This window comes from Diadema antillarum, unplaced genomic scaffold (genome assembly GCF_040938485.1).
Source record: "Diadema antillarum isolate AM-2024a unplaced genomic scaffold, OU_Dant_1.0 seq00001354_RagTag, whole genome shotgun sequence".
Classification (NCBI taxonomy): domain Eukaryota; kingdom Metazoa; phylum Echinodermata; class Echinoidea; order Diadematoida; family Diadematidae; genus Diadema; species Diadema antillarum.
The window spans coordinates 366,425-381,503 of NW_027272118.1; the positions used below are offsets into that span (position 1 = coordinate 366,425).

The 15,079-nt window shown below is 40.4% G+C and overlaps 1 protein-coding gene across 1 annotated transcript in view; it reads left to right on the plus strand.

Moving 5' to 3' along the window:
- Positions 1–15,079, plus strand: part of LOC139708606 (AP-3 complex subunit beta-2-like) — a 55,320-nt gene that overhangs the window by 32,657 nt on the left and 7,584 nt on the right. Inside the window, exons 14-22 of the mRNA XM_071620546.1 lie at positions 548–724; positions 1,157–1,343; positions 1,918–2,036; positions 3,092–3,212; positions 7,119–7,336; positions 8,000–8,087; positions 9,791–9,903; positions 11,371–11,400; positions 14,607–14,787. Of these exons, the coding sequence (XP_071476647.1) occupies positions 548–724; positions 1,157–1,343; positions 1,918–2,036; positions 3,092–3,212; positions 7,119–7,336; positions 8,000–8,087; positions 9,791–9,903; positions 11,371–11,400; positions 14,607–14,787 (1,234 nt within the window). The remainder of the gene's footprint in view (positions 1–547; positions 725–1,156; positions 1,344–1,917; positions 2,037–3,091; positions 3,213–7,118; positions 7,337–7,999; positions 8,088–9,790; positions 9,904–11,370; positions 11,401–14,606; positions 14,788–15,079) is intronic.

Consider the following 15,079-nt stretch of genomic DNA (forward strand, 5'->3'; position numbering starts at 1 on the left):
TTTTTCATAGCAGATCCAGGGGTGCCCCTCTTGGGGGGGGGGGGGGGGGAGATTGGGAAGGTCCAAATAGGGGCCTGAATTGTTCATTTTCATCTTCTTCCTGTAAACCTCTTGATGGATTTTCGTCAAACTTGGCAGGTAGCATCCCTAGGGGGTCAGGATCTCAATTTATCAAAAAGGGCACCATGCCCCACCCAGGGGGCCCCAGGGGGCCCCAATCCCCCCAAATTAAGGAATCTTTAAAATTTGGGCCCTTATTGTACATTTTCATCTTCTACCTGAGAATGCCTGGTCAAATTTTAGTAGAGCTGTGAATAATTTAGATTAGTGACTGCGTGAAAGGTAAACTTGCGATACTCAGGTGAGCGCTAGACCCGCGGGTCTCTTGTTACTTTGGTTGTTTTTATCTGTAACTCATGGAACTACAAAAGTGTACATGTATTTTGAAGCACAAAAGCTGTTTTTTTTCCCATCTGCAAGTGGTAAATAGTGGCTTTAAGTCTTGTTGACCCGATTGACAGTATTGCTAATTGTCATGTCCACCTAGGTGCCCATGGCTCGGGCCAGCATTCTGTGGCTGATCGGTGAGTACTCGGACAACGTCCCCAAGATTGCTCCCGACGTCCTCCGTAAGATGGCCAAGGGGTTTATTGGCGAAGAGGACATCGTCAAGCTTCAGATCCTCAACCTTGCAGCCAAGCTGTACCTGACCAACTCTAAGCAGGTCTGTCTTTACTTTTTGCTCAAAGTGAGAAGTAGAAGGCCTTCACTTCAAACTAGCAATAGTATAATAATGATGACTTTATGACCTTTAAGCTGCAGTCTTTGCTCCCAAAGACCAAGCACAACCAGTTGAACAAATTTATTGAGACTCATCAAATAATGGATCCTAATCATGATTATTGAAAACTTCAGCCACCCAACTTTGGGATGGGTTGAAAGAAACAAGTTTCATTTAGGAAGAAATGGGACACGAAAGAGGGGACGAACTAACAGTCACACTTTATTTGTTAACTTTGACATCCTATATGTATGTGTCTTCCAAGGTGCATTTAATGTTGAAATCTCTTTTTCAAAATGATGTCAAAAACGTGCACTGAAATTACTACAGACAAATTTTCTAAATATTTGTTTTGATGACACCCCACCCCCTCAGACCAAACTGCTGCTCCAGTATGTGCTCAACCTGGCCAAGTACGACCAGAATTATGACATCCGTGACCGCGCCCGATTCCTGAAGCACCTCCTCCTACCGGGGGACAAGTCCAGCACCTTCTCCAAACACGCTAAGAAGATCATTCTGTCCACTAAGCCAGCACCTGTCATTGAGTCTGTTTTCAAGGGTAAGTCCAGACCAGACATAAATCCACCATCACAGAGGTTTTACAGTATTGCTTGTGGAAGCTTCCCTTGATATTGGATGGTGACAATGCAGAAATCACTTGGCATGTTGCAGATAGTGAAATTTAACTAATGCCAACAAAAGCAAGCAAGTAAGATAGCAAAACGACGATAAGAGTCAGAGGTTTGCAGCACACCCTGTGAATAAAAAATGTGAAGGATGGGGATTAGAGTCTTCTTGTGTTGTGAATCGGGGTGATGCAAAGGTGGAATGGCCATGTGGATAATCTTGAAAAGGACTACAAGGCATTCTTTGATAGGAAATGAAGTCCTGAGAGGATGAGTGCCGAGTGGAAGGCCGTGATTAAAGTGCTATTGGATTATTCTTTTGTTATAATGGTGCAATCACTAGAGAACAGATCACTGTGTGGAGAGCCCTGGAAAGGACTGTTTGGTTTATTCTTTTTTTATAATGGTGCAGTCCTGAGGGAACCTGTCACTGTATGGGACGCCCTAATAATGATTTAAGAAAAGAAAACTAAGCACGTAAATGTGTTTGTCTCCATCTCTGACCAGACCGTGACCAGTTCCAGCTGGGCTCTCTCTCCCACATGATCAATGCCAAGGCCACAGGCTACATTGAGCTGCCTGACTTTCCCGAAGTGGCACCAGATCCAAGTGTGCGAGTTGTTGAGGTATGTAATGGCAGACGTTAATCATGGTTTATCAACCTTTGACCCTTCTTTCATTATTCATTCTTTCATTTATGCATCCCTTTATTTGCCATTTCATCGTTCATTCATTCATTCTCTCATTCACTCAATCATTCATTTATTCATTCATTCTTTTATTTGTTTATTAAGTCATTCATTCTTTCATGCATTCATTGTTCAACTCCTTCATTCACTCATTCACACATGCTTTCACCCATGCATGCATTCATGTCATTCAGTTTTATATCATTCATTCATTCTCTCATTAATCCAATCAATGAAATGAGACAAGGAGTGGAATATTCTTTTTTTGATATGTCCTTGTTAGTTACCTTCTTGTTTTGTGTGTACACACATTATCATAGATAAGGAAAAAGCAAAATAGAAAATATGTTGACAAAACAAATTATTGACAAAATATACACATACATATAGACAGGAAACACGAAGAGGCAATGGTTCATCACATTGAAATGTCAGAAAAGAATTGTTTAGGAATGGAGCGTCTGAGTTTGAGATTAAAGTGAATGAATGGAGAATGGAAGTTTGATTCCTTCACGTGGAATTATTTGGTGCCTCTAGATGCCTCTTTAACTCATTGTCTCTGCAATGAATTTTACACCTGCTTGCATTTACAGCCGTATGAGAGAAGGGACCCATACAGGCAAAGTGCTAAAGTACATATGAGAAGGTCCATGCTGAATAAGACCAATCACATGCTGTATACAGCAATCATTTATGAAGGTTTTATCCATTAATATCTGTGGCTTCTTTGTTCAAGTGAGAAAAAAAAAGAAGCCCAAAACAGTCAATGACATAAGAGTAGAGATCATGGTACATCTGGCAAATTTATTAAAAGAGAACAAAATGATATGCAATTATGAACTAGGAAGTCTTTTTTTGTGTATGACTGTGCCTGCTCATTTTTTTTGTTGTTGTTGTTCAAATTTTGCATGTATTTTGTGGTTTCTGGGGGCTGTTTTTGATTTTTTTAACATATTTGACCTGTGACCTCATATTGCTTGATTACACATCAGGAGGCGCTCCCTTGGACCGGTGACCGGAAGGAGGTGACCAAGAAGAAGATGAAGGCCAAGTCCTTCTACTCCAGCTCTGAGGAGAGTGAGGAGGAGGAAGACGAGGAGGGATCCTCATCGGGTAAGAAGGGGGGGGGGGGTGGGAGTGGCTCTTGATTTGGGCTGATGCACAAGTGTGTTGAGTGAGGAAGCGTTCAAGCACTCTAAAGCGAACCAAAGCGAACTGAACTAAAGAGTACCGTACTGAATTGTGCCAGATTTGAAGCGTTTTAGCGCTCTGCGTAGAAAGTGTACCTCATACTTTATCTTAAGAAGAGGTCGCACATTGTAGCTTTCCTAGTTCTGCAAGAGGGTCATTCACCCGGCGTGCTTGAACTACTTACAGATGTCCCGAACAAAGAGAACGAACTCTTTGCATTATGACGTATGTGCATGTTACACGCATTCTCCCATGGGAACTTTTGGTATGCTTTTGGTACCTTTTTGGAGCACATCGGGAAGTGGTCCACTTTTGGCTCGGTACAGTACGGTACAGTATACTTTAGGAGCGTTGGAGCGCTCCTCTGGCGCAGGTACGGTATGGTACAGTTCGCTTTAGGAGAGCGCTTGAACGCACCTTGAGTAAGCTGGCGTGTATGTCAGACCAGGCATAGCTGGACTGAATATGTACTCTGTGCAATATGTAATCCTTAAAGTTCACATAAGAAGCCGATCGCCAAAAACTGGACTGTTTGTGTTTTTGAAAGGCTTATTAACCATACTTTCCTATCTCACATCTTTCAAACCCCTAAAAAGGTTGGTTTTTGAGGAATATGCGTTCAAATTTCGTCAAAATATCGAAGCCTTATTCCCCGTTGAGTCAAGACCCCTAGATTATGATGTCACGTAAGGGTATTCCCTCTTATGTCCACGCAAATGCAGTGCTGTCAAAGCTTTAAAATTGCGTCATATCGCTCTCTTATGATGGATTTTATGTTCTAATTTGTTTAAGAATTATTAGAAAAAAATGTTCTAGTGAACGATTTTTTGATACATCACATAATATTCAGAAAATTTAGAATTTTGAGAGGACTTTTTTAGTTTTATTTTGGTTGGAAAAATAACGTCCCGCGTAAAAGATTAATCCGCGAGTGATGCGACTCTGTACGTGCCAGCGCGCGGTACGGTGCGGACGCCAGATGCTGCCAGCAAAGAGCTACCTCTGTGTGTGTGTGTCACTACGTGTGTGTGTGTATGTGTTGTGTATGATGTGCATATCGAGGCAGGAAACTGGGCTGGTGTCGCTTGCGATAGCTCCTATAGGCCTACAACACGCATCACAGCATAGCACGCACCCTGTACTGTACATATCGGATACAGTCACGCTCACAAATCACGTACGTCTTGCAAAACAACCAGACTAAATTTCTGTCTACTATTATTAGTTTACTTGTGGATTGGTTATGATCTTATCGTTGTTCATTTATATGGCATTTATATTTCGAAAGTGCACTCGCGATGCTCGAGTCACTGGCACTATAAAGCCGAGAAGTCGGTTGTGAATACAATCATGTCCGCTTAGCCAAAGTGCGAACGTAACCATGCTCGCCATGCCGGCTGCCCTGGCTTGCAATCGCGATGCTCTCTCGTCCGCTCGGCTCCCCGAATTTTACCGGCGGGGCTGCCTAGCTGCTGCTAGCTAGCTGCGCCTGCATACATACGCGGGGTTCGTACGTGTTGTAGGGCGCTCAATACGGTACATGTGAATCGAATGTAAACTGAATACCGAGCACGTACGTACGCACGCAGCGCACACAGGGTATGACAACACATAGGGGGAGTGGCTTCTGCGCTTGTTACGCGTATTTTCTAACCGCTGTACGCTCATTATCTGATCGCTGGAGATCCACACGCGAATGCAGCTTTTCGGCGTTGTTTGCAAACATGATTTGGGTCACATTTTCATGCGTGCTCGTAAAAAAATGGGGTGATATTGCTGTGATTTCAAAGTTAAATTTCTCAAGATAGAAACATCATTTCGCCATGAAATTTGAAATATGTCTTAATGAATATGTCTAAAATCGAGACGAGGAGCATCCCCGTCGTTTGCCATTCCATCTCCATCGAAAGGCAGCGGCTCATAGGGTTGCGGCACCCGTGGCCCTGCCGCTGCTTCCCCGGCTGGATTGACGTCGACAGCACCTTGCTCTCCCACTTCTCCATCGTCCTCTCCCCAGCTTACATCTTCCCAACTTCCATCGTCCTCGTCTATATTCTCGTCCCCTTCTCTGCTTTTGTCGCTTCATTCCTCTTCACTAACGTACTCCTCAAAGTCCATAAAAAGATCACTCTGATAACTCACTGTTCTCGGCCATTTTCGGAAGGAGTGAAAGCTCAAAATTGATCGACGCGAAATTTCGAAACGAACCGCTATGAAAAAGTTACGATGATACAAATGTGAACCGCACGTACGTACGTACAATGCATACGATACGAGCTGCGAGGTGATACGTCATACCGACCGACGGCCGACCGGATCTACTTTCGCACCAAAACTATGAGGAGAAAATTGTGATAATTGTGTGAAATTTGGGCTTGTTGCAGATCATAGTAATACAAAATAATTGTTTGAGAAGAAGCAGTTCATGATAATACTATTAAGTGTAGACAAACAGTAAAGAGTTGGTGTCAAAAGTATAAATAGCAGAGATTTCAGACTTTGAAAAAAAATTGACAGAAATTCTTTCCCGATGCCAAATGCTTTTCTACAGAGCATCCGGGGCCCGTGGCTCTAACTACCCTGGCGTGACGTCACAACTTTTGGAGTCCCGTACTGTGGCTGGTTTTCGAGGGGGAGGGAGGGGGATGTTTGGGACTTGCAAATAGCGGATATCTAGATGCTTGCGGGGATTTGAGCCAAACTTTTTGCATAATTGGTCAATTACCAACATATATTTCATCTACAAACGAATTTTACGAACATTTATTCCCTTCATATAGGATCTTTAATGTGCCAAGGCACTTTACAAGTAGGATAACATGCCAAGCTTTTTCATCAACATTCAGTTGCCCATCCAAACTCAATAACGCAGTTGTAAAGTGAGCAAGCTGACTCAGGTATAGCAGCGTGCCTCAGTCCAATATTAAGGCCATAATGACAAATTAGGGGATTATGAAACAAAAGTTATGATTATAGTTTGTAACTGATGAATTCCACAAAAATTCATTTTTCCATCAACTTGACACTGACATATGTTAAGTGTAGCAATTATTCCCCCTGCTTTCTGAAAGCGGTTAGTCAAGTGCTCTTTTATTATGCTAGAAAATTTGATTTTTTTTTTAAAATTCCCTTCATATTTTCTTTATATTGTTGTCCACACATACGTCATAACCTCTAGTAGTCTCCTCATCCAGTGGTACTAACACCAAAAGTTTAAAAATTCATAACTTTTGCATCGATTGTCCGATTTTCCTCAAACTTTCACTCCTGTGTTCTACTAATGTTGCTGCTTTCACTCATTCCACATTTCTCTTTGAGTTTGGGTTTCCTTAAAATTCTACTGTAGCTTTCCCAGTTCTGCAAGTCCCTTTTATTTATACAAACATAGGTAAGAGATGAAGTCTCTCGAACCTTTTCACTATCAATGTCCATTGCCAGAAGGGTCCCAAGGTTTGCGGGCTTGAAAAATCACAAAGTTATTAAGTTGCATCATATGAAAGAGCTTTCAAAACTCTGTCAGATAATATCATGAACAAAAATAGGATTTTATGGTAAAATTTCATGCTAGGGTCCTTCTGCTGGGCAGGTGACTTAATTTCGTTTTTTATTTAACCCGTTCCGTATGGGAACCTGGTGACCTGCGTATTAAGTCTATGGGCATTTCAGAATTCAGTATGGAACGTGTTAGCAACCCTTTGGAATATTTAATCTTGTTTTTATTCATTTTCTGACCACTGAACCTGTAGAGTAATGAACCTTGTTTCATTTTCGGACTCGAGACCATTCGGAATGATGAATGCTGTATGTGTGTGTGTTATCACTTTTCAGAAGAAGGGAGTGAGATGAGCTCTGGGTCTGCCAGCAGCTCAGGCTCGGGAAGCGAGAGCGAGGAAAGCAGTGATGAGGAGAGCGAGGAGGAAGACTCCAGCGAGGCCAGGTCGTCGGGGTCGGACTCGGGGAAGAGCGCCTCCGCATCGGAATCCGAAGAGGATTCGAGCGAGGAGAGCGAATCAGAGAGTGAGGAGGACGTGAAACCAGTCAAGAAGGTGAGCCACTAATTGCTCAAATTGATGCTGTTAGTTTGGGAAATCACTAGCTTGTCACAAATCATTCACACAGACGTTAATGGTTTGGAAATCATTGAGTTCTTAAAAACCACTCAAACAGAGGTTATTGGTTTGGGCATTACTAGCTTCTTCATCAGAAGTCATTCAAACAGAGGTTATTGGTTTGGGCATTACTAGCTTGTGACAAATCAGTCGCACAGAGGCTATTGCTTTGGGAATTTATGTCAAATGCATTTCGGGTACAAGCTATTCGTTGGACACCTTCTTGCTTCAAGATAAGGGTTTATAGAAAATTATCATAAGTGGTTACCGACATGTATGTAAAGTTCACCATGGGACCCCGAAATGGATATTCTACTGAATGTATGTTTCAGGCATGTGTGACATTACATGTTTCCTTGAGTGGTGCAATACATTTGTATATCTGTTGTGGTGATATTCAAATACACTGCACTATTGTGGCAGATTTGTCCAAGTTTCCAAAATGTTTAACAGTTAATTGTCAATCAATGCAGAGCTGCAAGGCATGCAGCATGAAAAGTGTATTGCACTGCCATGTGATCTGCATTCAGCCAATCAGATCCGCTGAAACATTCAAACCAGTTTGACAGCAGGTATTTCTTTTCTGGTCTTGATCCGTAGAAGACACCACAAAAGTCCAAACCCAAGGAGGAGAAGAAGAGTAAACAGAAGCCAGAATCCACCATGCAGCTGCTCGACTTTGATGACTGTAAGTGTTTCAAGATTTGCAAGAATGAGCTGTATTTTCTGATGTATGTAAAGGAAAACTCCACCCCCATACTGAACCCTCTCTGTGCCAGGAACATTGGACTGTGTTTACAATACTACGGGATTTTCTGTGCCACCTGGCACCGAGAGCACATAAAGGGTTAAGATGACTTTGATGAGTAGTCGAGAGTAAAAGCAAAACAGTACAAGTTTCATTGAGAAAAGTCGGGTATGAAATGTTTAGAATTTGAAGTTTTCTTTTTCTGAAAAAAGCAATGATTTCAACCACAAACATCACTGCATTAGAATAAAAGAAGAAATAAAGTCTGCACCAACACTTGAAGAGTTGCACACAAATATTCACCGAAATCCCTTTCTTGAAATTAATTTAAGAGTGAATCATATGCTTCACATCATTATCAGCATAGATTTAGAAGGAATTTGCAATAATTGCTTTAAAATGGGACCTGCAGTTGTGTTTCTGACTAAAACTTGATTTGTAGTAATTTCAAAGAATATGAACAAAAGGGGGACCTGCATAGTGATGACATCATTGACTATACCTTCTTGCCTGATATGATGATAACATATATCGCCATTTTGTAAAAACAGGAGAAATCATGAAGTTTCATGTCTTGCTCTTTGTCCAATTGTAAAGAAATTTCTATTTCACTCTTTTGGGTGTGTACAAATTTTGTCATTTTAGTCAGTTTCAATATAAATATGATTGGGGATTACCTATAGATACACTTCATTTATTGTTCAAATTGCATGAAGAATGGCATTCCAATGCACTGCTATGTAACGAAATGCAATTCCAAATATCAAATACCCTGAAAATTTGATTGAGATAATACTGACAAAATCTCCCATCATCAAATCCAAGTGTGTCAGAAGTTAGCATTGAATACCAGATCTTAGAATCTTTCCTGTGAAAATTGGGGCTGTATTTCTGAAATGTATGATTTTTTACCCGTACTACCTGGTAATATGAAATTATACCTCTCTATATCTTGAGTCTTCATGTGAGAGAAAGCAGCATCACTCGGCTCTCAAAGGTGATTTCAAGAAAATCAGTGCAGTAATTCACCTCCAGAAAATATCTCGTGATATAGAAGTAAAGCAAATCCATGTAATTTTGCACATCCCCACTGTTTGGAATCTAGTACAATCCGACTTCTCTTTTCCAGCTTCCTTTTATCTGGATCTCCCTATTATCTGGATGCAATTTTGCCCTGATTTTTTTTTCAGTCTACTGATTATGGGGAAAATGGGGATTTCATACTCAAACAGAATTCCAGCACAAACTCACGTGAAATACATGTTATGCCCAACATATTTTTCATACATTGACATCAAATTTTTTATCTAAGATAACATGCATTCAGACATTCACTACCCCAAAATTTTGTGCTGATATCAAAGAAAGAGTTCCAGTGTACGCTCCCTGCAATAGGTTACATGTAGCTATCATTGGGTATAGCAGCTGCATGTATTCAATATTGAGTCTCCCATATCCGGCCAAATCCCTTATTCGGATGAGTGCCGGTCCCTACATGTCCAGATAGAGAAGGTCAGATTATACTGTGCAATATGCAATTCAAGCTGATAGTAGAAAGTAATTAATTTGCTAGCTCAGGTTAGATGATAAGTATGGCAGCACCCTAAATCCTGGTCTCCTTCTTCTCTCCCTGGCCCACCCAGTCGGACCTTCGGCGGAGTCATCACAACCCACAACCCCAGCGGGACCCACCAGCATTCTGACCCCCACCCTCGCGACCGACCTGCAGGGGTTATCTCTGAGTGACAAACCACTGGTAGGTGTCTTCTCTCTCTCTCTCTCTCCCCCTCTGTCTCCCTGTGTTTCACACACACACACACACACACACACACACGCGCGCCTTGTAATCATGCTTTACAAGTTTGTGGTGTGACACCTGAATCATGAATTCCTTGCATGAATTCTAGTGTATGTTAACATCAGGTGTGTAACTTCAACTGCTAAAAGTAGTTGATTGAAAATCTGATTGCTCACATTATACAATTGTATATCGTAGTCTTGTGGTTTTTCTGTTCTAAGTTCCAAGTCAAACTGATACTGTTGTTGTTGTTGGTGTTGGTGGTTGTGGTGTTTTTGGAATAACAACATCTGATGTTCATTACTTGCCTATAGATTTTGTGACCAGTATCTAAGAGATATACATGTGAGCAATTTATAGAGCAATGCAGAGAATGAGAAGATATCATCAAGCCTGTACAATGACTTTTAAAGAGATGAAAATGAGATTAGAAATGGAAATTTTAAACCATTTTCCTTGTCTTGAGTATTGGAAGAAATTAATCTCTCCTTCAGCGTTCTCGCACTGAATGGAGGAAATCTTTTAGCATAAGACAATGACGAGTACATAAAGGTTATTCCATTCATTTTGTTTTCTCTGCTTTTTAATGGATAAGCTCAATACGTTCAAATAGACTCACACAGAAACTCTCATTAGTTTCTTCATTTAGGATGATAGACGTTTGTGTAAAGGGAGCAGCCAAAGTCTATCCTCGAATTCCATATTAGACCCATTGCTCTACTTTTGTGTGTGTTTCTGTGTCTCTCCCTACTCACTGAGTAGCCCATGTATTGCTTGAAACCTATGACCTTGCCATAGTAAATATGCCTTTTCATCCATGAGGTCTATGAAGTAATTTTATGTTATCTCAGTATTTCATGTACAAAAAGTTGATTAAATGCTCACATTTTCCCCCTTTCCTTATTCTATGGACCATTAATGAAAGCTAGATGATATTGATGTTACTGGATTTGCAGTTTCTTGTTTATATTTGCCGTATACTTCATACTAGTGGATATTGCATGATCTGTGTATTTGTCCTTGTCCTAACTGGTTTAATTTCTTGACCGTCTATTACATGCGGAGCCCTGCCAGAAACATGAAACATTGTCACTGATTCCAAGTTGAAATATTTCTTATACAGCTTTGTTCTCATTCAATTCTTGTGATACTGAAAGACTTGGTTTTGAGTTTTTCAGTTACGGTCAGTCACAATTTGTCTTTCATCAGTGGCCCAGGAACTGCCTAACCTTCGTCACCAGACATATAGACACTCAATAGTCTGGTGACTGTTACATTGGTTGGTGGCAGTCTAAACTCAAGTCTGATGAAATGTCTGCATGTATCAGAAGTGATTTGTCATTTATGGTCTTCTTAGTTCTCTACCATGTGTCCTTTTACCTTGTATTGATGTCAAGTTGAAATTTTTGTTCATGTTTTCATCAGAGTTCAGAACAGATGGCACAGTTGGCCAAGGTAATGGCATAACTCAGTTTTACTTGCATTATATGTGACCTGTCACCCATCGAAGAGTGAAGACATAAAAAAGAAAGAAGCCACAAAAAAAAAAAAAAAACCGCCACATGTAGTCATATATCGTGTACAGTCAAACCTGGCTATAGCGGCCACCCAGGAGAGATGACAAAAAAATGGCCATTTAAGACAGGTGGTTGCTATAGACAGGTTCTCTAACATGCTTTACCTCTCAGAGGAAATTGTTTGTAGTGGTTGTATATGGCAGGTGGCCGCTATAGACAGGTGGTCACTATAAAGACAGGTTTGACTGTGTAATCAGAGGTCATCTCTTCCAATATTTCTAGAATTCTTTCGGATATTATATAGCCAATAGCAATTGCAATGGAAACAGAATGTTGACCGTGAAACACTAATGAGCATGGTCAGTTCCTCCTTTATGTTTTTGATACACAGAGGGCAATATCCCTTTGATGTTGCCCTCAATAGACTTCGTCTCGCTCTTGAGGTGGCAGGTTGCAGTCATGTGCTTGGACACCATTTGGCATCACTTGTGCACAATATCATGCCATTGTCTTTTGTGTGTGAAGGGAAAACCCTTTCATAAATGGCAGCTAGAGCACATTGTATGTTTTCTTTGTAGTCCTAGTGGGTTTTCACATCCTTGTTGGTGTCTGGTTGACCTCATTCTGTCTTCTTTGTTAGCTCCATATCTATGTAGGCACATTAGTCAGTATGACATAGCCATTCCCTCCCATACTGCTCATATTCCCATAATATCTTGTAGAATTACACTTCAGATATCTGCCTGTGAGTATGGATTGCATTGTGGGATGCTTTACATATTAAGTAGAAAGAGAGGAAATTGAATGTACATGGTGATTGGCATGGTGTTGGGAACCAAGCATATGTTTCTTCCTCAAACTCTGACATAACATACCTGTACTTTATCAACTTGTGTAGTTTGTGCTCATGGAAGGGATCATTGTGTGGTATAATGCAGTGAAACTAATTTCATCAATCATATTGTTGGATCGAAATCATTATTTCAATCATATTGGATTGCAAAGAGCAGGATGCTAATGGGTGAAGTCCCTCGCTATGTACACACACAGAAAAAAATGGGCAAATGATGCGGACCGGTGGTGGGTTACCCCAGGTGACTAGAAATAGTCAGCAAATAGTACATTAGTACCAACCATGTACATTATAGGATATGAAAAAGAAGAGTATTTGATATATTTTAAAAGTGGGTTGTTTGGTTTGTATAACTTACTGTACAGTTGATTTTGGCAGTGCAGCAATTTTTCATAATGTTTTGTAATAAATCTCCTGTGCAGTGATATATCCCTTTGGAAAACAAATTTTACAAAAATGTCAGATGCTGTATAACAACACATCTGCCATTCAGAATTTTAATGTACATTACATTACCACCTTCAAGCTTTTCTTCCATTAGCCAGGGGGAAAAATGCGTAAAGCATTAGGGTGTGAGTTTTGTTGCATATAATAAGATAAAGCATTAGGATATGATTTATTGCTGCTTTGAGGCTTCAGTTGTTTGTGGTTGAAGAGATAGCATGGTGCAAAAGAACTGCACTAAACCATGCCCTGTCCAGTGATTTAATTGCATTGTTTGAAATCACATGAAATAAATACGTACCAGGAGGTTACATTAAAGGATTGCTACTAAGCGATCAAGTTTTGTTTGTTTGTTTAGTTTAGTCTTATCTTTGTGTATGAGGAGAGTAGTAAACTTCTTGCACTTTTGTGTTTCTTTTCATGGAATGTGTAGGAACTTACCTCTTAGTAGAAGAGATGGCTCAATAGGTGAACAGTTCTGAATTTAAGGTTGATTTCTCCTCATGTAAAATTGTAGCATGTTGTAGACAGCAAGACAAAGTAGCACCTTGAATAGAAGCAGGAAATAGTATGTCTGTCTAATGCAGTAGGTAAACGATGCAAGTTGTGATAGCTAGATTTCCAGAGAAGAATTCTTCATGTCTCTATTGCTATTCTTTAGTTGCTATGGTACTAGAAAATGTAGCCTGATTTATTGCATGTTTTCATGTTTTTTGACAGTAGATAGAATCTTCAAACACACAAGCACACTTTCAATATTTGTCAGGCTGAGTGAAATCTATTCGTACTCAGGACTACTCATTGACATAGAAAAAGAGATGGTAAAGTTTCTCTTTGCATCCTATGTCATCAGAAGAAATGAAAATATCGTCATGATAATCACATCACGTCATTCACAATACCTACCAACATGCCACAGGAATTATTCAAATGCTATGCTCATGACTGAGTTTTTTGATATACCACAGCTGCACTTAGACCAAGGGACTTTGTTAGTCTTGAATTATTATGAATATGGTTTCAGCACAGCTTATTACATTGCTTATGGCACTGCCAAAGCAGACAAAATATGCACATTCTTTTATACTCCTTGTTTACATGCACTTTTCAATGCCAGCAAAATGTTCTTAAACCAGAGGGAAATGCTGCAAAGAATCAAACAATTTTCACAGAATCCCCCAATTTTGGGGGAAAGGGCTTTGGCAAGAACTCACTTTATGACTCCATACAGGCTACCGCTATTAGCAACATGCCATTTTCAAACGCCTGGGAATAAGTGGCAACTTTACTGATAGTTTTGCTTTGATGTGCGTGACTTTATCAATTTCCCTTTTCTTTTTGTGATTCATTTTGAATGGTGGCATAACCATGTTGGACAAAGAACCATTGGGAAAAAAAAGTTGAATTCTTCACATTTAGATTGCATATGGAGTAACACCTGGTATAGTGCTGTCAGTGCACACACTTGTTGGTAACAAGTTGAACAATCTTTTCTTAGAAGTTTTATTTACTAGAATTCTCTTTACTTTTTCTTTGTGTCATTGCCCTACTGTGACATTACAATTTGTCGTACCGGTAGTCATCTTACCCAGCAATGACCGCTCATTTTAATGGATCTTCCAATTTTCGTCAAACTTCACTAATGTGTACAACTAACATTTCTGTAATCACTAAAATCACTTGTATATTTGAGGTCACGGGTATGATCACCAATGATCTAAGGCATGAATTAAAGAGACAGTCATAGCACTCCCAAGACTCAAATCTCTCCCAATCTGCTGTGATTTGGCCATGTGATGGAGCCCTTTAATCGCCCGATACCTTTCTCCTCCCCCTCCCCCCAACAGGCTGGTGGAACCATGTTTGCCTCCAAGGAAACCTTTGAACTCCTGAATAGGGTCAACAGCGGGGGTCTCTCGGCGACGTACCGCTTTCCTCGTACCACCTGCATCTACTCCACGACCATGGTTGCCGTGGAGGTTTCATTCTCAAACAACAGCAGTGCAAAGATCCAGAATATCAGCATAGGTACCCATCTTTAAATGCAGCCCTTAAAAAGTAAAATCTGATAATTCATGTAAGAAAATGGTACCACACATTGACTATGAACTGCAGCATGCAGTTCACACCATCATGTAAATATGTGTGTTTCAGTGGTATTTCATCTTTAAAGGGACACAGTCCTCACGAAATTTAAAAAAATATGTTGTTGTTGGTACCTCCAATGAACTACTTTCACCAAAAACAAACTTTAAAATCACCAAATAAGCTCGTACATTTTGGTTGAAAAAGTGTGACTCTGCATGGTGAATATGCTAAT